General features: G+C 52.6%; 2 protein-coding genes across 2 annotated transcripts; both read right to left on the bottom strand.

Moving 5' to 3' along the window:
* Positions 1–9,632: 9,632 nt before the first annotated feature.
* Positions 9,633–11,046, bottom strand: OVCA2 (OVCA2 serine hydrolase domain containing). The gene is made up of 2 exons (XM_060204147.1): positions 10,727–11,046; positions 9,633–10,467 (listed from the first exon to the last, which is right to left on the bottom strand). Exons 1-2 carry the CDS (start codon positions 10,893–10,895, stop codon positions 9,968–9,970), a joined length of 669 nt encoding a protein of 222 aa, XP_060060130.1. The 5' UTR covers positions 10,896–11,046; the 3' UTR covers positions 9,633–9,967.
* Positions 10,330–23,255, bottom strand: DPH1 (diphthamide biosynthesis 1). Its single transcript, XM_016186988.2, has 13 exons — positions 23,161–23,255; positions 18,655–18,807; positions 18,487–18,550; positions 16,676–16,797; positions 15,905–16,062; positions 15,664–15,785; positions 13,187–13,255; positions 12,730–12,886; positions 12,499–12,599; positions 11,695–11,773; positions 11,321–11,461; positions 11,053–11,159; positions 10,330–10,467 (listed from the first exon to the last, which is right to left on the bottom strand). Exons 1-13 carry the CDS (start codon positions 23,219–23,221, stop codon positions 10,440–10,442), a joined length of 1,362 nt encoding a protein of 453 aa, XP_016042474.1. The 5' UTR covers positions 23,222–23,255; the 3' UTR covers positions 10,330–10,439.
* Positions 23,256–24,208: the final 953 nt, after the last annotated feature.

The raw sequence follows: 24,208 nt of genomic DNA, 5'->3' as shown, positions 1-24,208 counted from the left end.
CAAGCCCTCTTTTGACATAGTTACATGGGACTGTCATTTATACCTACTTCTTCCCCCAATAGACACACCTTCACTCTGCCACAGGGATTAAATGAGAATAAATGAAAACAAAGTCCTTTCCACCTAAATCCCGTGACTCTTACAATGTACTTGTATCTGCACACACACACCTGTCACACCTGTCCCCTTCCAGAGTCCAAATCCTGGATCTCCAGGATCCACCTAAGTTGTGACCCAGCAGCCCTCCTTGAACTTGACGATCCCTGGAGGGACCCCGGCATAATCTACTGGGAATGAATGCCTGGATAGCAGTGTGTGTGTGTTGGGGGGGGGGTCTGTGCAAGCGACCCCATCTCCTAGACCTCTTGTATGAGCTCTTCCCGGTTCGGAGCTGATGGGGATCTGCAACCCCCCATGTGAGGACCAGACTCTGCAGGTGCTGTCTCTACTGGGAGGGGCACGGGGGGGGGGGGCTCGCTGCTACTCCGGAAGTGTCCCAGCGCGGCTGGGGGCCCCACCAGTCCCACCAGCGAGCAGGGCGTCTTGGAAACCCACGCCCCGCCCCCTCCCCACCTCCTGATCCCCGCCCACACGTGGAGGGCGGGCGTCCCCGAGAACGCCTGCAGCTTCTGATTGGCCGTGCCTCCCTGAGCCGTAGCGCAAGAGAGACTGGGGCGCAGAGTTACCATAGCAACTGATGAGGTTCGCCCAGATCGCGTCTCTCCGAGGCCTTGGAGAGCTTAGCAACCACGCAGAGCCACTGGGCGAGCGGGGGCCGCCTCGCCGCCCACCGCTGGGTCCTCGGCCCCACGCCCCCACCGGAGGTAGAGTGAGTCACTCAGCCGAAGGCGAGGGCGGGCGGCTGGTGCAGCCACAGGCGGATCCTACAGACACCAAGGTCTCGGGCGCCCCCCACAGGCTCCTTTTCCTCCTGAGCGACTTCCTGATTTAGGGGCTCTGAGCCCCCACCATGATGCTCTCACCAAGTCCAGAATCCCCCCTCCCTCAGTTTCCAGTCCGTGTTCTAGATCCATCTTATCCGTGACCTCTCTTCTCCTCCCCACCGTGTCCTTACAAGGGAAATGGTGAGATTCCAAGAATAAAAATGAGGGGCTTCAGAGCTGCCCGCCTCTAGGAGAGGTGGACCCTTACATATTGGCCAAGAGAAATGCTATGGCTGAGGTGGGTATCTGTATGGAGTGCCGGGTAAAGGTGGGAAGGATTCTCAGAAGTGCTCTTAGAATTGGGCGTTGATGGATGTATAGGAGTTCTTTCCTGGAGAAAAGAACAACTGGGAGCAAGGGGTGTGGGAACCAAATCTAGGCCAGATCTTCTAAAGCCCCCTTGACACCACTTCACATACATAATTTTTAAAAGATTTTATTTATTTATGGGAAGTAATAGGAGAGAGAAAGAACCGGACATGTGCTGCCGGGGATTGAACTTGATCAAGACCTCATGCTTGAGAGTCCAGTGCCTTATCCATTGCGCCACCTGCCCCTGCCGGGCCACTCACATAAATAATTTTTCATGAGCGATACAGAAACACGGTACAGAGCAATGCCCAGCTCTGGCTTATGGGGGTGCTGGGTACTGAACTGGGGACCTCCAAGTCTCCGGCGGGAAAGTTTGGTGCACTTACCACTGTGTAACTAGCTTGCCCCTGACCCGGTAATCAGTGGTAATCTCTCTCTAGATGGAGCCACAAGGAGGCCCTTAATCTCGTGTCTGCTTCATGCAGTGGAGTCTTCCCATTTGTAGAAACAGACCCACCCAAGGGCTCTTGTGTCTGTTTTTGTTTTCGACATTCTCCCTGGGCTCCTGCCCACCCCATTCTCCTCAGAGTTGACTCATTGCCCCAGCCCCTACCCTCAAGCTTTCCTTACATCTGTGGGGAGGGTCTCTCAACCTGCTCTCCTGTGAAGTTCATCCTTCAGTCTTTTGACTTTTCCCTCCCTCCCTAGTTCTACCACCCTGGACCTGGGGCAGCTCCCTCCTCAGCCCAGTCCAGCCCTTCTCTTGGAAGCTGCCACCCCCCTTTAGAGCGAAGACAGGCCCTCATTTCCTTGCTTTTGTCCCGCGGAGCTCGGCCAATTCTGACCTCCAGGAACTCTGACACCTCGAGGGAGAGGTTCTGCCAGACCCCGCCCCCCAGAGCCCTCTCTCCGCCGCGTTACTTGCTCTCATCACCACCCTCATAGGGACTCCACATACAGGCCCTAAATGCGACTCCAGCTCTCTTCTCCCTTCCACTTGCTGAGGTCTCCTCTTCCTCGCTTGCTTTCTCTTGCCACCATCACCCCCTTCCCCATAGGCAACCCCTACGTTGATTTCACGGAAGGCCAAGCCACTGTCTTCAGCTTCTCCGTGTTCCCCGGGGCTCCCTACTGGCACCCGAACCCCCATTGCCCCTTCCCTCCCTGAGCCAGCCGCCGCCTCCACTCCGCTCCGCGCATCTGCCCCCACCCCGTGCCCCAGCGCTCGCTGCCACCCATGGCACCTGGAGGTGGTGCTGGAGGGTGGGGGGCTCTAGTTTCCTCCCCTGCCTGCCTGGACCCCAGAGGGGGAGGACAGTGCAAGGGCCCCGGGGGCCATAACGCCGCGAGGGGGGCGCCCAGTGACGTCACCGCGCCGTCGGGCTCGGGAGCCGAGGAGGGGGCGTGGGGCGCGGCGGGCGAGGCCCTCGGAGGGCCGGGCGGGGGTGGGGTTTCGCCCCCGGGTGTAGCGGCGCGAACACGCACGCACCAGGCCGGTCCTCCTCCCCGCACTTTCCTCCTCCCGGCCCGCCAGCCCCCGGTTCCGGAAAGTTCACCCCTTGCGGGCGGGCCAGAGGGGCGCGGGCCCCCTCCCCACGCCTGCTTCCGCGCGCCCGCCCGGCCGGCCTCCCAGCTCCCCGCCGCCGCGGGCCCCCTCCGCCCTCCCCGCCTGGAGGCTATAAATAGCAGCTTTTCCCGTTTCCTAAATTCCCTGCTGACGTCGGCAGCGCGTCAGTGTGTAGGAGCTGCGGCCGCATGAATGAGCCGCCGCACGAGTACTACGCGCGCCTATAAAAGCCGCCGCCGGCCGGGCTGCGTGCGGGAGGGAGGCGAGCGGGCGGGCGGGCGCCGCGCGGCCCTCAGGTAAGCGGGCGGCGGGCGGGCGGGCGGCGGGGCCGGGGTTGGTGCCGGCGGGGGGCTTCACTTCTCCCGCAGTCGCCGGAGCGGGGTCCCGAGCAGCGCACCGCAGCCGGGGCAGCACCTGCCCGCGCCGAGATGGACACCCCGCCACTTGGGACGAGCGCCGAGCAGAGGACGCCGCCCCCCACCCCGACTTCCCGCGGCGGGTCATGGCGGCGCCATGCCTCCAAGAAAGTGAGGTGACGGTGCCGGCGCCCCGGGAGACGCGCCCGCACCCCCTCCCCGCAGCGCGGTGACTCAGCCTCGCTGCCCCCGGCCGGTCCAGCGGAGGCGCCGCGGGAGGGCCCGACCCCCAGCTCCCGCTGCCCGGCCGCCGCTGTCTCGGGACCCCCTCCCGGCTGTCTGCCGGGGCGCCCCCTCCCCTTCCGGTCCTGTCCCGCGGGTCCCTCGGCGCCCCGATTTCCCGCCTCTCCGCGAGGAGCTGTTCTCTCAGGACCGGGGGGGCGGGGCCGGGCCCGGAGCGTCCCGCCTCACCCCCAGTCCCCCGCCCCCCTCAGGGCCCCTCCGCCGGAAGCTCCTCTCCGCAGGGACAGCTTTGACGTCACAGGACTCTGACGTCAAGGGCCGCGTGCCTGTTCGCGAGCGCAAGCCGAGAAGGACGGGAGATGGATGCGGGGGAGGAAGAGCAGCGGCGCCCCCAGCTGCGGGCGACGGAGGCCCCCCGCCCGGGCAGCGCGCCGGCACCTTGGCTCTAGACTGCTTACTGCCCGGGCCGCCCTCAGTAACAGTCTCCAGTCACGGCCACCGACGCCTGGCCCCGCCCCAGGACCGCGCCCCCGCCCTCAGCCCCCCTCAGCCCGCGCCGCTGTCCGCGGTGCTGATCCAGCGCCGCCGCGGCCGTCCAGGCGCCGCGCCCCAGGGACTCGGCGGGGCCGCCTTCCTCTCCGCGCGCACGCCCGCCCGCCTCGCGCCACCGGGTCCCCGCCGCGCGCCTCGCGCCCCGCGCCCCGCGCCCCGACTCGACCCCGCGGCCCCGTCGTCAGTCGGACTGGAGCTGCCGCGGTGCAGTCAGCGGCGCGCCCCGCCCCCGCGTCTCCAGGGCAACCGTGGCTTTCGATTGTTACTGTGGGAACCGGAGGTAACAGTCTACAGCCATGGTCGCCCCGCAGCACGCCCACGCGCCGCGCCACGCCGCGCACCGCCAGCCCGCGAGGGAGGGACGCGCAGAAGGAAGCGGGGGCGGCAGTCGGGATTGGGTGCGGGCCGCGGGAGCGGGGCGGGAGTGCGGAGCCAGGGGGCGGGCGGAGGAGGCTGGGTCTGCGGGTCGCGGAGCCGAGCGGGTCTGACTGTCCGCCCAGCTGACCCAGCTGGCGAGGCGAGCGGTGGCTCTGCGGTCGGGCTTCGTTCTTGTCCTCCGTGGCAGGCTGGAAGCGGGAGAGGACGAGGGGAAGTGTTCGCCTGCCGGGGACCGAGGGGGTAGTCGAGGAAAGTTCTTCTCAATAAGCCACAGCCTCTTCCAGAAGCCGCAAGCGGGGTAGCAGAACCCATTTTCCTGATGGCGTTGCCCCCTCACCCGCACCCCCTTCACTCCTCTTCCTCTCTGAGCCTGTAGGACTGTCTGAAGGGTCCCCTACCCTCAGGGGGCCATTGGTTTGCTAAAAAGTTCAATGGGTCCCTAAAGCATCCTCACCTCAGTGTATCTCCAGGTGCTGGATTCCAGTTTGAGACAGTGCCTTGAACGAGTCCTAGAGACTGATGTCCCCCCCCCGTCCTGCCAGTCAAGTGTGAGCCAGGACCTTGTCAGAACTCTGTCACCTTCTTCCACCAGCATCACGCACTGCAGGGGCTGACAGTTGAGTAGTGGGTGAAGGACTTCCTTAGGGACAGTGTTGGGAGTGACAAACACAACCCCGCCATCATTAATCCAGTCAATTCTTACCCACCCACCCCTTTATCTCTGGGGCTAGGTTCCAGCCCTACAGATCCACTGCTCCCAGTGGTTACCCCCCCCGCCCCATATTGTATTTGGTAGGACAGAGAGAAATTTGAGGAGGGGGAGATAGGGAGAGAGAGAGACACCTGCAAACCTGCTTCACTGCTAGTGAAGTGTCCACCCCTGCAGGCGCGGAGTGGGGGCTTGAACCTGGGTCTTTGGGCATGGTAACTTGTGCGCAGTACGGGTGCGCCACTGCCTGGCCTTCTCAGTCTTCCTTTACTGTTCAGCACTTTTCAGCTCTGGCTTATGGTGGTGGTGGGGACTGCACCCGGAACCTGTGAGTCTCATCACCCAATCAGCCATCAAGTCTTTTGCATACCATTATACTGTTTCACTATCCATTAATCCAATTTTATTTCTTTATACCCTTTTTATTTCTAAAATCAGAAGACAAATCATACTACTTTCACAGCTGGTCAACACCCACCTGTTGTCCCTCCCACCCAAGGATCTGGAGGTCTTAGATTAAAATGTATTTGTTTCTGAAATCCAGTGGGCATCTAGTAGACAGACTGTGCCAATGGTGACAGTGTACTGGAAAGCAGTAGGCTGAACTAGGTTCATTATCAAATAAGTGGCTAAGGGGTCAAGCTGTTTGAGTCTTCTGTAAATTGAGGCCATTCCTTTTGGCAGCCCACTGTGAGGACCAAACAGGATCATGGAAGTAAAAGTCTTAGAAATCTGAAGAAATGGGGGCCAGGCAGTGGCACACCTGGTTCAGTGCACGCATTACCATACACAACCTCAGTTGGAGCTCCCAGGCCCCACCTCACCTGCAGGTGAGACAGTTAATGACTGGTGAAGCAGGTATTGCAGGTGTCTTTCTCTCCCTATTCCTTTTCTTTGCCTCCAGGGTTATTGCTGGGACTCGGTGCTTGCACCACAAACCCACTGCTCCTGGAGACCGTTTTTTTCTCCTTTTGTTGCCCTTGTTTTATCATTGTTGTGATTATTATTGTTGTTGCTGCTGTTGGATAGGACAGAGAATGCAGAGAGGAGGGGAAGACAGAGGGGGGAGAGAAAGATAGACACCTGCAGACCTGCTTCACCGCCTGTGAAGCGACTCCCCTGCAAGTGGGGAGCCGGGGGCTAGAACCGGGATCCTTATGCCGGTCCTTGTGCTTCGCGCCACCTGCGCTTAACTCGCTGTGCTACAGCCCGACTCCCCCCAGTCCCTTTTTTTAAAAGTGATATTTTACTATTATCTTTATTTACTGGATAAAGACAGAAACCAAAAGGTGAGGGGAGACAGGGAGATAGACACCTGCAGCCCTGCTTCACTATGTGTTTGTGTGGGATAGTTGTTAGAAGACCCAAGCTTTGAGCATCTAGTTAGAAAGGACAGAAGAAAGGGACACATTACTCGGAGCAATAGTTGGGGGCTGGGGCTGTTGGGTTCCTTGCTGTGAGTCTGACCACCCAACAACTTTAGGAAATTAAAGTGGAATGAGAGGTAAATAATAACATTTCAGCCCAGGAAGTGGCAATGGATGAAATTTTTTTTTTTCTGCCTCCAGGGTTATCGCTGGGGCTTGGTGCCTGCACTATGAATCCACTGCTCCTGGAGGCCATCTTGTCCCCCTTTTGTTGTTGGATAGAACAGAGAGAGAGGAGGGGAAGGGTGGGGGGGGGAGGGAAGACACCAGTAGACCTGCTTCACTGCTTGTGACGTGACCTCCCTGCAGCTGGGGGAGCCAGGAGCTTGAACCAAGATCTTTCCACCAGTCCTTGTGCTTTGCGCTATGTGGGCTTAACTCAGAGCACTACTGCCTGGCCCCTGAAGTATTGGATTCTTAAGCTTGAAGTCCATACTTTGATCACGTGCCAGGGTGATCTTTTTTTTGTATTTTTATTTATTTATGAGGAGAGAAAGGAAGTGACTATTACTCTGGCACACGTATTGCAAAGCCTTTTTATATTCTTTTAAAAAATTTATGTTTCATTGAGAGGGAACAGGATGACTGAGGAAGAGACACCTGTAGCACTATTCCAACACTTCAGAAGCTTACTTCCTTACAGATGGGAACAGAGGCTTGAACCTTGGTCCTTGAGCACTCAGCCAAGTGTGCCACCACTCAGCCCCTGCCAGAGTGATGCTCTGATAATCTTTCTTTTCTCTCAAGCATTTCTGAGATGGTAGAAAGTTTCTCAAAATAAGCAGTCAATTCCTTTGTAGTCTGAACCCATCTAGAGAATGTGGTCAGAGAGAGGATGTGTGTGGTGGGGAGACCAGAGGACTTATTTAGTGTACCCTGATTTTATTAGGAGTGGAATCCAATCAAGATATAAAGCAGTGAGTGGTGGTCTTTCTCTTCAACAGTGCAGCACGTGGTGCAAAGCGTAAGGATCCCAGCCCCCAGCTCCCCACCTGCGGGGGAGTCACTTCACAAACGGTGAAGCAGGTCTGCAGGTGTCTATCTTTCTCTCCCCCCTCTCAATTTCTTTCTATCCTATTCAACAATGACAACAGTAACTACAACAATAAAATAAGGGCAACAAAAGAATAAATATTTTTTTTAAAAAAGAATGTAAGTTCTTGGATCTGAATTGAACTTTAGGTAAGTTACCTGGCTTCTCTTCTGCTTTCCTCAGTTGTAAAACAAGGTTAACAGTACCTACCTTGTGAAGTTGCAGAACTCAACTGAGGCAACTTTAAAACTGATATATTTAGCACTCAGTAAATGGCATTCCTATTTCCATCCTCTGGGTCTCATTTTCTTCAGTTATAAATAGAAAATGTTAGCTCAGGGAGCCGGGCAGTGGCACAGCAAGTTAAGCGCACATGGTGCAAAGCACACGGACCAGCATCAGAATCCCGGTTCGAGCCCCGGGCTCCCCACCTGCAGGGGGTTCCCTTCACAGGTGAAGCAGGTCTGCAGGTGTCTTTCTCTCCCCGTTTTCCCCTCCTCTCTCCATTTCTCTAGGTCCTATCCAAAAATAAAACATAAATTTTAAAAAAAGTTAGCTCAGTAGTTGAACTTACTCTCCCTCCCCAGTGTAGTGCATGAGGATCACATGGGGGGGGGGGGCAGAGTGGCGCACTGGGTTAAGGTAGCGCAAGGATCTCTGGAGCCCTTGGGGGTCCCTTCACAAGTGAAGCAGATCTACACGTCTTTCTCTTTCTTTTCCTATCTTCCCCCTCTCACTTAATATCTTACCTGTCATATCCAATAAAAAATGGGAAAAAAATGGCTACCAGGAGCAGTGGATTCACAGTGGCAGCACAGGCCACAGTGATAACCCTGGAGGGGAAGAATCATCACGGGGTGGGGGGTGGGCAGGCGGTTCATACATCTGCTAGACTTTTTAGTCTACTCTATAACGCAGCAGCCTTCAAATATGTTGCATGTGAAAGATGGGGACAGTTTGTCACAATAAAGATCCCTGAATCCCATGGGACTCAGGTCTGAAGTTGACCCCAGGAGTCCAACGTTTAGTATCCTGATGCAAGTGGTCTAGAACCCGTGTGGGGGCAGGCAGCACACTAACTCCTAAAATTCTCCATCGTGGCTGAACGTGAGAGCTGGCTTTTACCTTATTGCCGGGAACCAGTGGCGAACCCGTTCCTTTTTCTTGGACACCTTGTGATTCTCAGGGAATTTTAATCCTCTGAAGCAGCTCTTCTCCATTTAACGGCTCTGTTCTGTCCTTTTCTAAGTTAAAGATTTGTCTAAAAATGCATTCCCCAATATTTTTCCTTTTTTAAAAATTTCTTTATATTTATTTTCCCTTTTTATATTTATTTTGTTGCTCTTACTGTAGTTATTATTGATGATGTCGTTGTTGGGTAGGACAGAGAGAAATGGAGAGAGAAGGGGAAGATGGGGAAAGATAGACACCTGCAGACCTGCTTCACCGCCCGACTCCCCTGCAAGTAGGGAGCCAGGGGCTCGAACCAGGATCCTTACACCAGTCCTAACTTATTATATTCTTAAGCCAGAAGGTCTGCTTAGCTATATGTCTCAGAGACTGCAAATGATGTCATTTGGGAAGGGGTCTTCTGTCCATCTTAGTCTTCCATTCAAATGAAGCTTGTAGTTCAGAGGGGCTAATGCAGTTATGGAGAAAGGAAATACAATTTGCTGACAGAAGGCCTGCACACAACTCTCAGGAAATGGAAAGTCTCAACTCTATTTGGCTTAGGCAGAGCCTTGACAAATGACTTCACAAAGTGTGTCAGATGAAAATTCTTCCCTGATTCAATCACAGAAGCCTGCTTTAATTTTGGGACTTTAAGACTCCCACCAGAAATGTGTGGTAGTGTAGGAGCCTGTCCCGGGGGCTCATCTATAATACCTCCCTGCTTGGGTGCTGCCCACAAGACTGGATGGCAAAGAATTCAGACTTCCATTTAAACTGTGTCAGGGGTGGAGGTGGATGGCATGATGGTTATGCAAAGACTTTTATGTCTGAGGCTCTGAAGTCCTAGGTTCAGCCCCCCTTCACCATAAGCCAGAACTGATAGTGTTCTGGTATTGAAAAAAAAAAAGACTGTTGGGGAAAAAAGATGCTCAAAACTGAATCGACACTTTATTGTGTTGCAGCCACTGTGGCTCCAGCTCCTGCTTTCCCCAACATGGTCTCATCTCACCAAAGTACCCACTTGTCTTTTTTCATCATATGCATTAAGACTGTCAGCTTCCCTTTTTCTTGAGTGCAGAGCTGGGCTTGTATAATCTGAGTCCTATGAAGTGATACTTTCTTTTAACTGGTGATGGCGAAGAACACAGTAGTAGAGGTCCAGCGGTTGAGGAAAACAGGGTGGGCTGGGGTTACAGAAGTTGTCCTCCTAAGGTCATGTGTCCCCATGGGGGGGGCATAGAGAGAGAGGATGTAGGAGAGACATTTGTTCCTCTCACTCTGCAAACTGGTCCAAGAAGCTGAGGTAGGCTTGACGCTGGGGCGCAGCCGCTGGAATGAAGTGGCCACCGGAGTGCATGAGGGTGATGGCTCCAGAGAATCGACTAGCCAGCTGCATGCTCTCTTGGGAGGGGATCACGCGGTCAGTGTCTCCAAAGACATGGAGTGAAGGTAATGACAGGGGTCCCCGCTGGAAGGGTTCTTTGAGGCCAAACCCTCGAGGGCAAAAGCCAGACACCAGGATGGCAAACCTTGGTAAAGGGAAGCGGGGATCGCCCACGTGGCCTAGGGCACACACAAGGGCTGCTAGCGCGGCGCCCTGGCTGAATCCCAGGAGTCCGTCAAAGGGCCCCAGCTTGTTCAGCGCCTGCGCCACTGCTCCCAGGGCTTCCTGCAGACCTCTGCACACTGCGGGGTCTTCCAGGGCCGAGAAGACGTCTGCCTCCTGCTCCGAAAACCACCAGCCTTTAGGTTGCTCCTCCGGAGGGCGGGGTCCTACAGCGTTGGGGGGGAGAGGGCTGGGTTAGGGCGATGGGAAGGGAGCGGGTGGGGATGTCAGGAAAAAGAGGCCTAGATGCGAAAAGGAAGTTAAGTAAACACACGAAGATGGGGAAGGCGATCAAGGTGGAAGGCAAGGCTGAGGGGCTGGGAGGGGAGCTCAGGCGTGGGCAGGGGGTGGGTATCTGAGGCTGTTCGGGGAACCTGAGGGGGCAGATCGGGGCATTTCCGAGATAGGGGACGGCGCTCCTCTCACCAGAGTCTGGCCCGGCGCCGTCCGGAACCGGGTGTGGGCCGCTCAGGCACACGAGCTCAGCGCGGCCCCGCAGCGCCTTCCTCAGCGCCCCAGTTTTCTCGCGGAAGCCCCGCTCGCTCTGCCGGAAACCCGCCAGGCACAAGACCCGCAGAGGCCTCCGCGAGGACATAACGCGGGTGAGAGACCCGCAGAGGCACCGGAAGACGCCTTTCCCCGAGCGAGCGGAAGTTGAAGAGCAGACGGGGCGGGACTATGGGCCGGGACCACCCAGAAGGCGGACTTGAGAGCGGAAGGGCGTTCCCTTGGCAGCAGGGAGGGGCGGATACCTGGGAGCCCGGAGTATCTCAGCTAATGGGGGCTTCACCGTGTCGTCTCTGCAGCTGCAACTCTCGCACACTGTGGCTGGGGAAGGGCTCCCAGAGCCCACTTGCACCTAAGATCACAGACATGCTTCAGGGGCCTGTCTCTGCCCTCCACTCCACTCCATGCACTTCCCAGGCCGACCACAAGGTGGCGCCTTTGGCTCATATGACCCGGGAGGGGGCCAGTGCTAAGGCCACACCCAGGGCCGCCTCTCCTTCAGTTCTTGCCTACCTTCTCCAGCTGGGGCCGGCCTGGTGCCCGCGGGAGCCGCTCGCGCCCGTGGTTCACTGTCCACGGCCCCAGGGAGCTGCCTGCATAAAAGTCCATCGGGTAAGGCTGCTGCCAGGAAATATCCCTCAAGGCCACAGCCGCCTGGGGAAGGAAAAATGGACAATAACATTAGCTAACATTTTTCTGTGCAGAATTATTTAATTCAGCCACGATAAAGAAATCTCAGGCCCAGAGAGGTTAAGGCTGTACAGCCGGAAAGTGACTCAGCTGTAACCAAGTGCTGCCGACCCATCCCACTCTACTTCAGATCCCTCCCCTCACAGAACCAGATACAAAAATCCACTGTCCCAGATATTTGCAAACCTTGGTGTTACCTCATAGGGTGTCAGCAGTGGCTTGGGGAAGGCTGTGCCCCAGTCAATGGAAAGGCGTGGACAGGCTACCTGCACCCACCTAAAAAGGGAAATCAAGTGAGACTCAACATGGGTCCTCCCTTCTCCTGGGAAGCATGCTGAAGAAAAAGGACTCGGTCCTCAACACACCTAATGAATGCTTCCTGTTAACTGCCAAGTAAAACTATCACCTGCTGCTGTCTAGAATAACGCCCTAGTATTGCCTGTTTTCTCCTCTTTCCTCCCTTTACCATGAGCCTTCTGAGGGGCAGAGCTTGGCCAGCTCAGGTACCAAAGACCCCTCAAACCCATTTCACACAGGACAACTGGACTGTGATCTAGCCATAGCTAATAACCCTGAAGCCTCAAAGTAGGTATGACGACACAGCCAAGGGGATCACATGCTCCTGCTAGATGCATGCTCTAAAAACATCAAAACTTCATACCCAGAGGAGAAAATTCCCACTGACTTGGGCATTTAATATGTGCTGGACAACAGGACCCAGATTCTTTTTATTTGTTATTGGATAGAGACAGAGAAATTGAGAGAGAAGGTGGAGATAGAGAGGAAGAGAGACAGAGAAACGCCTGCAGACCTGCTTCACTACCTGTGAAGTGACTCCCCTGCAGATGGGAAGCCGAGGGCTCCAACCGGGATCCTAACTGGTCCTTGAGCTTTGCACCACGTGCACTTAACCTACTGCGCTACTGCCTGACTCCCAGGACCCAGATTCTACGCTTCTTTAGCCAGAGTCATAGCTAGGTAGGTAAGGTAGAGAAACTCACACATCCACCTCAGGAAGCAGACTAAGCTTGCTGGGGAAGATCTCAGAGAGCAGTATCCTCAGGAAGGGAAGTCCCAAGGCTTGCAGCCGAGATTCCAAGTGCTGTTGAGAGAGGGAACTAGAGCTGGGGTAACAATGGTCAAGCAGTCAAAGGTAAATGCTTTAGACTACTGATCTTCCCAGTTGAGTTTTCAGTCGGCCTGTTTCTAGGTGCCACACCAAGCCCTCTGACCTCCAGAATCTTGGGGCTACCCTGACGCCCCAAAGTGCCCAGGATAAGACCCCAGGATTTCGCTGAGCGGGCAGTGGCTATGGCTTCTTGGCGGTTTGCTTGCATGCGCTCGTGGTCATAGTGTTCTCGGGACAGGACTTTGCTGTAGGGGTCATATCTGGAAAATAAAACATTTGTTTTGGATACAAAAGTTAAGTACTTGTGAAGCAGTGCTGCAGATGTCTTTCTATCTTCCCCTCCCTCCCCTCTCAATTTCTTTGTTTCTATCCAATAAATGAATGAATGAGAAGAGATATATGAGGTGGGGGAGAGAATGCTGTCAGGGCCATGGGTATAGCCACTCCCTACATTCAGGCTGTGTATCTAACCGTTAGCTTCCTAAAGTCTAAGCTGACAGAGGGTCTACTGGCAGGGATTCCATTCCCTCCCCAGTTGGTCAACTTGGCTCAGTCCATACCGGTAAGCAGGGACACTAGGGTTGGCAATCATGACAGACTCCAGATGAAATCGGCCGTCTCCAAGATATCTGCAGAGGATAGAAAGGGCTGTAACGTGGGATAGCACAGAAGAAAGAAGCAGCAGGCACTGGCCTGGAGATCCAGAGTACTGAGGGTTTTTTTTAAATATTTTAATGACATAGATCACAGCTCTGGCTTGTGGTGGTGGTGGTGGTGGTGGTGGTGTGTGTGTGTGTGTGCATGTGCGTGTGTGCGTGTGTGTGTCCTTGGTGTCTCAGGCATGAGTCTTTATGCATAACCATTATGCTCTTTCCCCAGCCCAGGAAACTGAGTTCTTAGCTGGCTAAGATAAATAAGTCATCATTTCACTTATTTTATTTTTTCACATATGAAGTAAGGAATTCAAATGGGAAGACCATAAGCTCCCTCTAGTTATGTAGTGCAAAACCTCAGAATCATCCTGCCCCCACCTTCTGGGGTTGGGGGAGCCAAGGAAAGTAAAATCACTCAGACTTCAGAGACCCTAACTTGGTAGGGGACAGATTTCAGATTTTCCCTTACCTAGTTCAAGGTATGAGAAGCAGTGTTCAGGATGCCCCCTATGGTATAAATGAGCTTTCAGGGTACACGCTGTCTACCCAAATCACTGGACTGCCAGGGGTCATGATGTATTTTTCTATGCAAAAATGAGTCATGACTTTACCGAAAATCCAACAGCTCTTGGGTCCAGTTACTGTGTTATAACACTGGCTACTATTCATTGGACCTGCTCCTTCTATGTAACAGACCTGGGCTAAGCCTGTTCTAAGTTCCAACTTCACTTAGTTCTATCAACCCTCCAAGATACCCTATAATCTCCCCCACTTTACAGAAGACAAAGCTGAGGTGTAGGAGTATTAAGAAATATGCCTGGATCCCAGTTTGAGCCCCTGGCCCCCCAACTGCAGGGAAGTTGCTTCACAAGCGGTGAAGCAGGTCTGCAGGTGTCTATCTTTCTCTCCCCGTCTTTCCCTCCTCTCTCCATTTTTCCCTGTCCTATCCAACAATGATGACATCAACAATAACTACAACAATGGCAACAAAAGGGAGTAAATAAATATTAAAAAAAGAAAGATGCCCAAAGCAGCCTGGGAGGTGGTGCAGTGGACAAAGTGTTGATCTCTCAAGCATGAGGTCCCCAGCATTGCATGTACCAGAGGGATGTTCTCGTTCTCTCTTCCTCATTAATGAATATTTAAAAGGACAAAACAAACATGCCCAAAATGAACTACTAGCAGTATATCTGGAACTTGACTCTAGGCTTAATGCTAGACTGTACCCAGCAGGCCCTAGCAGGTGCTACTTTCAACACTACCTTCCTTCCTCAGAGATCTCGGCCAGCGTGGAAGATGAGTCTCCATGACAACTCTTTCTCCCTTGGACCTCACGTCAAATTTTGACAATCAAGACTCAGAAGGCCCTTCCCTCCAATGCATATCTTAAAGCCCCCAAGGGTAGGTATGAGCTCAGAGTTATGCAGGTATAGGCACAGAGGCAATGTTCCTCTGGGAGCAGGAAAGCCAGGGCTGGGCTGGAAATGGCCCTGCGGTGGGGCTGTCTAGGGGCAGGGGCATCATGTGTGGGTGCAGCAAGGTCTATGGGACTGGCGTCGTCCCTGCTAGTGAAGCTGAGCTAGGGGAGTGCCCCTCCTTCCTTCCCGGCCATTAGCTGGGAGCAGGACTTCCCTCTCCAGTTCCAGCCGGGGGAGCTGTTGGCTCTGAGGCTGGCTGCATTCACACAACATTAAGCATTTCCATTACCTAAAATAATTAGGCGGCAGGAGACACGCGGCTCCTGCTTGTTAGCTGTCCGGATGCTAAATTAATGGGGCTGCAGTCTGGGCGTGCACATCCATCTTCTCCAATTATATTTCCACTATTTCTAGCCCACCCTCACCTCGCCATCAGACCCTCTAATTCCTGCCCCACCCAGGGCACAGGCCTATAGATGATGGATAGAGCAGGGGGAAGGAGGCAAGGAACTGAACGCCCTTTTTGGTCCCTATCTTTGAGGGTGACCTTGAGCAGTTAAGGGACTTGAGACTCAGTTTCTTTTCCTGTACAGTGAACCTCAGGCTACTCCCTAGGGTACACTTCTTTCTTCTTCTTTTTTTTTAATATTTATTTATTTTCCCTTTTTGTTGCCCTTGTTTTTTTTGTTGTAGTTAGTATTGTTGTTGTTGTTGCTGGATAGGACAGAGAGAGATGGAGAGAGGAGGGGAAGACCGAGAGGGGGAGAGAAAGACAGACACCTGCAGGCCTGCTTCACCACCTGTGAAGCAACTCCTCTGCAGGTGGGGAGCTGGGGGCTCGAACCGGGATCCTTCACTGGTCCTTGCGCTTTGTGCCAGGTGCGCTTAACCCGCTGCGCTACCACCGAACTCCCCCTAGGGTACACTTCTTAGGTCTCTACATCTGGTCCCCCACTTTTCACTTACACAACAGCTTCCACCTCTTTTGGTAGGCGGGGGGACGTGCAGCCCAGAATCTCCCCAGGGGACAGGGGCTTGCACTGTGGAACACTCACACGATACTCAGCTTTCAGCTCCTGGGCAGCTGCCTGTGAGGATAGTGAATGAAGAGAAACAAATGGATGGGGAGGAAAACCAGGGCCAGAGTCAAACTGGAGCACGTGATCTGGGGACCTGGGGACAGTCTAGAAAGTGGCTGACTTCTTACCTGCAAGGTTGACACAAACTGAATGGTGCTGACCAGAGCAAGGGCACTGGCTGGGGGGAAAGTGAGGCGGATAGAGTCCAGTAGGTGTGTAGTGTCTATCCGAATGTCTACAAAGACGTACAGCACTCGGAAGTCTTGGGCTGAAGTGTCCATGGGAACTAGGAAGGAAGAGGCTTTTGTTTTTGTTTTGTTTTTTTGCCACTAGGATTACTGCTAGGGCTCAGTGGAGGGAAGAGTTTGAGAACATTTGTTTTGAAAGGTAGGAAGGGGAGAGGGCCTCACTTGGGTCAAGGTCTCTGGGCAGTTAGGACACAGTAGTTTCAGCCTGGGGATAGGAGGAAGGGTTTAGAAGAAGGGGTGTGTGGTCCGGGAGGTGGCACAGAGGATAAAGCATGAGATTCTTGACCATGAGGTCCCAAGTTCAATCCCCGGCAGCACATGTACCAGAGCGATATCTGGTTCTTTCTCTCCCTCATATATTTCTAGTGAATAAATAAACTCTTAAAAAAAAAAAGAAGGGGTGCAATCACATCCTAGACGCTCCCCTCTCTGTTACTTGGCCAGAGTCCAGCCTGCTTTATCATGAACAACTTTTTAAACACATGCATCAGGGTAGCAGTATGGTTTCTAAGGCAACCAAATTCAAAGGAAAGATTCACTTGTGGGTAGGAAGGCTGGGGCCCACCCCGGAACCAGGAGTGATGAGGACTAGCTTGCAGAAGCGCCTCCTTGCCAGTCTTGCCAGAATCCAGGTGGCCTGCCCCACCATACCCAGGCAGCTGTGGCCATAGTGCACCAGGAAGTCAGCTCCCAGGGCCCTTGCAGTAAAGTCGTCCACACAGCAAGCCCCATAGGTCACGTCACCCATCACCATCACTTCCGCTTCTGTGAACCTGTGAGAGCAGGAAACAATGATACCAGGAGTGAAGTGGGAGAGACACCTAAGTAGGGACATATCTCAGGGCCCAAGTCCTCTCTCCCTGCTCCGAATCCCTTGGTTGGCAGCTGTCACTTCTGCCAACTAAGAGTAGGAGGGGTACAGCTGCCACCTCCTCCAGCTCTGGCAGCAGCTTCTGGAACTGTTGCTGTATGAGGATTGTCTCTGTGGCACCCTGATTCCTCTGCTCAGGCTTAGACTGCCAGAGAGAGGGACCCCAACTCTTGGTCTGGCATATGGGGTGTATGTGTGTGTGTGAGTGAGTGAGTGAAACGTGGACCTCTGATGCCCAGCCTCATCCCACCACAGCAGTGAGTGCACACATGCAAAGCTCTCCTTTCCCCATTCTCTTTCCATCCCCCCACTCCTACAAGCTGGCATTGGTGTGTGTGTGTGTGTGTGTGTGTGTGTGTGTGTGTGTGTGTGTGCGTGTGTGTTCGCACTCGTGTGCATGCATATGAGAATCAGCACAGCCTCCCTGTCACCCAGACCCCTAGTATCTCCCCACCTTTAGTCAGGGCTCTCTGTGCCCAGGGTGGGGGGACCCAGGCATAGCTCCCCCACAGCACATGGCATCGCCCACATGCCTCATGTGTCAGGAAGAGTGGGCTCTGGCCAGCACATTGCCTTGGGATCTGTTGCCAAGCCTGAATCACTGGGGGACAGGGGTGGGTGGGGAAGACCCTACACTACCTGAACTCACCACAGGATTGGAGCTGGAGGACCAGCGCTTTCCTGAGCGACCCACCCTGAGCCAGGGGGGTTGGTTTAGTGACTCGGGGCTCTCCACTCTTCTCCTGAGGGCATGGTGGGCAGAGCTAAGCTGCTTCTAGGCAGCCCCCACTCTTCATCCCTCTCCCCCAAATCAGGCTATGCACAGAAGCAGATTATTCAGCTCCTTAGAATGCAGCCCAGGCATCTGAGTCAGCTGGAGCACTTAATTTTTTATAGATTAAAATGTATGCAAATTGGCCCAAGGCCCAGAGAGCATCCCCAAGGGGCAAAAGGGTGGGAGCAGAGAAGTGAGTCTGTGGCAGCAGGATGAGGAGCAGGGTGGGGAGAAGATAGCAACAGGGAAGTGGGAGGTTCCCATCACGAGATGAGAGATGACCTCCCCTTTCTCCATCTCCATCTCCCCCTCCCTGTTCATGTGCTGGTTCCAGATGGCTGCGCACTCGTCCCCCTCCCAAGGATGGCTCACTATCTTGAAGGAACTTAGAAGAGGAGGTAGAGAAACTGAATGCCATCTCCAAGGCATCATTCCTCCTGCCCTGCTCCTCCAAATGTTCCAGAAATAGAGGTTCCTCTTAGCTAGACCCCACACTGACCACCCCACAGTCAGCTGAGGATTCTTAGGCTCCTCTTCAGGCCCCACGCTCTGCTGTGTACCCAGCTTTTAAAATACTGGAACTGAGTTATTCCTCCCTCTCAGATGTCTTAGGGGAAGGGAAGTTTATGCAGAGAAGCAGTGGTCTCAATAGGCTGGGATTTTTCATTTTAGGCTTTTCCATTTGTGTATAGATGGTCATAGAAAGGCTCCCGATAAAGCAGAAATCCAGAAGGAAAAATGGCACCAATAGGTAGAGCTGTGATGGGTATGGGAGAAGTCCTGACTCAGTTTCCTCTGCAAACCCCCAAGGCTCACCTTTCCAAGATATCTACAATGGTGCAGGAAAACAGGAGGAGGCCTTCAGGCATTTGCAATGCCACTGCAAGATAAAACAGAAATATGAAAGGAAGGATAGGAATACTGTCCCCAGCTGGTCCAGACAACTTGTCAACCCTCAGCCCAGTTCAAAGCTTGGGGGCTCACCTTTCTTGGCCTGGGCCTGTTGGATTCTCCAAATGGTCTTGGGGATCTCAAAGTTATAGTTGGAAGGCAGGACTTGGATGGCTGCCTGAAGCTGGGAGTTGTTCAGGATCTCCGGTGGGATCTGATTGGCCAATCGTCCCCGAGGGGGCCGACCTAGGATGAATATAAGGTCCAAGTTGGTACCTAGCCCAAACCATAACCACACCCAGCTAAGTGGTTAGCAAGCTTAAGGCCCAGATCCCAGATGCCAAGGGGGCTGGCACAGCCTTCTTCCCCACTGAGTTCATCCTGAAGCTGAAAAGAGAACTCATTAAGCCAGGATGAAATCTGCATACTTAATGTCCATGTTGTGAGATTATTGGGAACCAAACACTTGAGTTTATGAATAAGGTGAGGTTTTTATCCCTTACACTGGGGGAGCAAATGATGTCAGGGGACTGAATGGAGGTTCAAAGGAGAACGTTCACACATTATTTGATAGAAAAGAGGACAAACTTGGGGGAAAACTATGAGTCTAGCTAACTCTACCAGTCTAGGAAAAAAGTGTCTCTCCTCCACCCCATCACCTGGGGCCCTAGTCAGGGAGTCCTGGGATTCCCACACAGACATGATTGGCCTAGACCTCTAGCAGATCCCTCTCACCACTGTCACTGGCCATCTCCATCAGTAACAACATAATGAACCCCTCTGTAGGCCCCCATAGGACTTTGCCCTCAATGTGGATCAACAATGGTAGAGACTGTTCCATTCTCTGAAGGGAGGTTGGACAACATACTCTACCTACTGCCCAAGGAAGATGGGTCCTAAAATCAGTGCAGCCTGCAATGTTCTTAGCCGTGACCACAGAATGCCAGCTCAGACCTACAGGGATACAGAGGTTACATAGGCTCCTGTGCTGAATAGTGGCACCCCATCAAATTGATGGGGTTTACAGTTAGCAATATTTATATACTTTTCCCAAATTTGGGAGCTACTCTCTTCCGTGACCCAGATTTATAGTCCTTTTTCCAACTATGATACCATCTCCCCAGACACTAACTTGGGCCCACCTGCATATTAGATGTCAGGTGCAGGCAAAAACTAGTAAAGTCATGGCCTCCTTGGAATATACCTAAACTAGACCTACTAGCTTTTTCCAAAACAGAGACCCCAAATTTTCATCTGTAATATTCTTGCTTTTAGGTTCATGATTAGTCAACAATTTGTTCTGCTTTATAGCTTAACTTTTTTTCAGCCACCAGCTTCCAGATGCTACCATGATGCCAACCTGACTTCCCTGGGCAGACAACCCCACCAATGTGTCCTGGAGCCCTGCCTCCCCAGACCCCTTCCCCACTAGGGAAAAAGAGAGACAGGCTGGGAATATAAATCAACCTGCCAACACCCATGTTCAGCGGGGAAGCAATTACAGAAGCCAGACCTCCCACTTTCCGCACCCCATAATGACCCAGGGTCCATACTCCCAGAGGGTTAAAGAATAGGAAAGCTATCAGGGGAGGGGATGGGATAGGGAGTTCTGGTGGTGGGAATTGTACCCCTCTTATCCTATGGTCTTGTAAATATTTCTATTTTATAAAAAATAAATAAATAGTCAAAAAACATGTCCCTCGGGGCTGGGCAGAAGCACAACAGGTTAACTGCACATAGTGCAAAGCGCAAGGACCTGCATAAGGATCCCGGTTCGACCCCCCTCCCCCCCCCCCCCCCCCCCCCGCTGGCTCCCCCATCTGCCTGGGAGGTTGCTTCGCAAGCGGTGAAGCAGGTCTGCAGGTGTCTTTCTCTCCCCCTGTCTGTTTCTCTCCAACAACAACAACAGCAATAACAACAATATAATACATAATATAATAATAATAAACAAGGGCAACAAAAGGGGAAAAATAGCCTCCAGGAGCAGTGGGCAGGCACCAATCCCCAGCGACAACCCTGGAGGCAAAAAAAAAGTCCCTCCTCCCCATCCCAAGAACATCTAGAAATTGGGCCCAGAAGATAAACATAATGGTTATGCAAAAACACTTTCATGCCTGAGGCTTTAATAGCCTGGGTTCAAATCCCCAACATACCATAAACCAGTTAAACAGTACTATGGTTCAAAAAGGAAGAGGACTAGGGAAACAGCAGAATGGTTATGTAAAACATCTTTCATGTCTGAGGCTGGCATCCCAGGTTCAATCCCCATCTCACCATATCATAACCAGAGCTGAACAGTGCTGGGGGACGGGGGATGGAGACAAAAGAAAGAAAAGAAAATCTCTAAATTCGAAGGTCCTCCATATGAGTTCTTTAAGCAAACTGTTTTAAGTACTAGTTTTAAAACTGCCCTTCTAGGAGTGGGGGAGATAGCACAATGGTTATGCAAAATGACTTTCATGTCTGAGGCTCCAAAATCCCAGGTTCAGTCTCCAGCACCACCATAAATCAGAATAGAGCAGTGCTCTGATACAGTCTCTCTCAATAAACTAAAGCAATATTACAGTGTGCAAGGATCAGGTTCAAGCCCCTGGTCCCTACCTGCAAGTGGAAAGCTTCACAAGCAGTGAAGCAGTGCTGCAGGTGTCTTTCTTTCCCTTGTTATCTCTTTCTTCTCTATCAATTTATCTCTGTCTCTATCAAATATTTTATTTTAATGAGAGATACAGAGAGAAAGGGTGGGGGTAGATAGCATGATAGTTATGCAAAGAGACTGTCATGCCTGAGGTTCCAAAGTCCCATGTTCAATCCCCACCACCACAAGCCAGAGCTGATCAGTGCTCTGGTTACAAAAAAAAAAAAAAAAAAAAAAGATACAGAGTGAAAGACACAAAGAGAAAGATGGAAAAACACTGCTCAGTTCTGGCTTATGGTGGTACTGGAGATTCATCTTAGGAGCTTGGAATCTCAGGCATGAGGTTTTTTTTCTCTCAGTGCTGGCACTTCAAATCCACTTTTTTATTGGATAGGACAGAGAAATTGAAAGGGGAGAGATAGAGAGAGACAGAAAAACACATGCAGATCCTCCCTCCACCACTTGTAAGCAGGGGATTCAAACCCAGGTCCTTGCATGGGTCCTTGTGCTTAGTACTATGTGCATTTAACCAGGTGGTCCACTGCCCAGCCCTCCAGCACGAGTCATTTGCATAAGCATTATGATGTCTCTCCAGCCCCAAATAAAATATTTAACAATAATAAAATTAACATGTTTCCTAGTCCCATTGTCCTACTCCATTTGCCACCCTAGGAAAGAAGAGAAGACCATACTCTAGTCAGGACTGTAGGCAAACAGGTAAGAACAGAAAATTGACCTTGCCTGTTAGGAGCTAGTAGTCTAGTGGAGGCAAATGCAGGTATAAAATAATTACAACTCCGCGATTGAAGGAGAAAGCATTGTAGCCTTTAAACAGAGTTGCATCCAGTTAATCACATCCTATTCCCCACAATTCAGTTTAGTACAGCTCCCAGCTTTTGGGGGAACAAGGAGAAATGTGACAAGACAAGAAACTAATTTTTGAGGTGTAAGAATCCTGGTTTGAGCCCCGAGCTCCCCACCTGCAGGGGAGTCACTTCACAAGTGGTGAAGCAGGTCTGCAGGTGTCTATCTTTCTCTCCCCTTCTCTGTCTTCCCCTCCTCTCTCCATTTCTCTCTGTCCTATCTAACGACGACTTCAACAACAACAGTAATAACTACAACAACAATGAAAAACAACAAGGGCAACAAAAAGGGAAAACAAACAAATATAAAGAAAAATTTAAAAAAAAAGAAACTAATTTTTGAGTCTATTCTATGTGGCAGAACTGCTCTGGCCTCTTAACTACAAATAGGATGGTGGTGATGGTGCTGACTAAAACTAGCATTGGCAAGCTAGAACTTCGAGATAAGATTTGCATGTTATCACTACCACGGTTTTTGCTCAGAAATTCAAAGACTTTGGAACAATGATTCCAGTTTCCCTGGGTCCTCACAAAATCACCTGACGGGACCAAGTCCCTTGAGATGGTGGAGGTGAGGGAGCTTCTATTTTCCCAAGGGCCAGTAGTTGTCTCCTCCTCCATCACAAGGCAGCAAGCTTGTGTTTACACGCACATTCCTCAGTAGACTGAGATCCCTTAGGGTAAGGCTGTATTCTGCTTCCTGCACCTAGCACGGGTCCATTAAAGTGGGTGCTCAGTCAGTACCAGGTGAATCAAACTATGTGCCTCTACCTGGACGCCACTTGTGGGATGCCCGCTGTGACACCTGGCTCCTTCCCTTACGGCGGGAAGAGTCTCATCAGTGAGTCCCCAAGTCTGCCAGCTAAGGAGAAGGAGCCCTGTTTCGTGCTAAGCGGAGCCGCACCCGATCGAGCCTCACAGCTGCAACAGGAGATCGGTCCCCCTGGGTTTCAGTGACAGTCCCCCAAATCCGGTGACAGCGGTCTTCCGCGTCTGCCGGAGAAAGACGCCGCGGCCATTAGAGGGGGTTGGTCTTGCCCTTGATTTGGAGGCCCTACCCGAATATGTGAGGTCTGAAAGCCGCTGCGCGGTAGCACCCACCTTTAGCTGGGCCTTTTGGGCCACCCGGCTCCGCCACCTCCGTAGCAACAAGCGCCGCCATCACCGGCCTGGCCACGTGGAGACCAAAAAGACAGCGCTAGCAGAGCGCTGAGAGCTCAGACATCGCAATCGATCACATATCGATCATCCAGGGGCGGGGATTTGCTGTGCGGGGGTCCCAGAAAAAGATGCCCACAGAGCTATTATGTGGCCCTCGGATCACCAGGGAAGGTTGGGACACTTTCAGGAGATCCTGGTGGTCCCTGGCCACTGTGGTGGCTCTCTTCCAGAGACCTTGCCTCCTCCTCTCCGGCTTGCCGAAACTTGTTACTCCCCAGACAGTGCCCTCCCTATTTGCAGAGTCTACTTCTTTTCCTTTCTGCTCCCCTGTCTGTGTCCCCTCCAGTGGACGCTTTGTGGGTGGAATTACATTCTCTATCTTGGAGGACCCTACTGTTGGAACAGGACACAACTCAAGAGAGACAACTTGCTGAGTTTGATTTCCAGAGTGCTGGGTGCTTACTACCTTATTAAACACACACACACACACACACACACACACACACACACACACACACACACACACTTTTAGGACCAACACCACAATACCACCTCCTGGGCCACCTTAATTTATTTTTATTTTTATTTTTATTTTTATTTTTATTTTTATTTGTTAGATAAAGACAAAGGAGGCAGAGAGGCAGAGTAAAAGATCACAGTACCGAAGCTTCCTTCAGTGCAGTGGGGGCCAGATCTGGACCTGGGTCATGCACATGGCAAAGCAATGCACTAAGTGAGTCATTTCACCAGCCTACCTTAGTACCTTAGTCTTTTTTTTTTTTTCTTGCCTCCAGGGTTATCTCTGGGGCTTGGTGCCTGCACTTCGTACTAATCCACTGCTCCTGGAGGCCATTTTTTTCATTTTGTCGCCCTTGTTGTTATTGCTGTTGTTGGATAGAACAAAGAGAAATTGAGGGAGGAGAGGAGTCAGAGGGAGAGAGAAAGACACTTGCAGACCTGCTTCACCGCTTGTGAAGCAACCCCCCTG

The sequence above is a fragment of the Erinaceus europaeus genome, chromosome 12 (genome assembly GCF_950295315.1).
Source record: "Erinaceus europaeus chromosome 12, mEriEur2.1, whole genome shotgun sequence".
Lineage (NCBI taxonomy): Eukaryota > Metazoa > Chordata > Mammalia > Eulipotyphla > Erinaceidae > Erinaceus > Erinaceus europaeus.
This window is presented reverse-complemented; position numbering and strand designations above follow the sequence as displayed.

Coding starts and splice junctions, on each gene's coding strand:
- DPH1 (XM_016186988.2), bottom strand. CDS start 23,221: ATGGCGGCGCTTGTTGCTACGGAGGTGGCGGAGCCGGGTGGCCCAAAA. Junction 11,774..12,498: donor CTGCTTCCTGAGGTGGATGT/GTGAGTTTCTCT, acceptor TTCCCTTTTTAG/GTGGGTGCAGGTAGCCTGTC. Junction 11,160..11,320: donor GCCGGCCCCAGCTGGAGAAG/GTAGGCAAGAAC, acceptor CTGTGATCTTAG/GTGCAAGTGGGCTCTGGGAG.
- OVCA2 (XM_060204147.1), bottom strand. CDS start 10,895: ATGTCCTCGCGGAGGCCTCTGCGGGTCTTGTGCCTGGCGGGTTTCCGG. Junction 10,468..10,726: donor CGGCGCCGGGCCAGACTCTG/GTGAGAGGAGCG, acceptor CCAACGCTGTAG/GACCCCGCCCTCCGGAGGAG.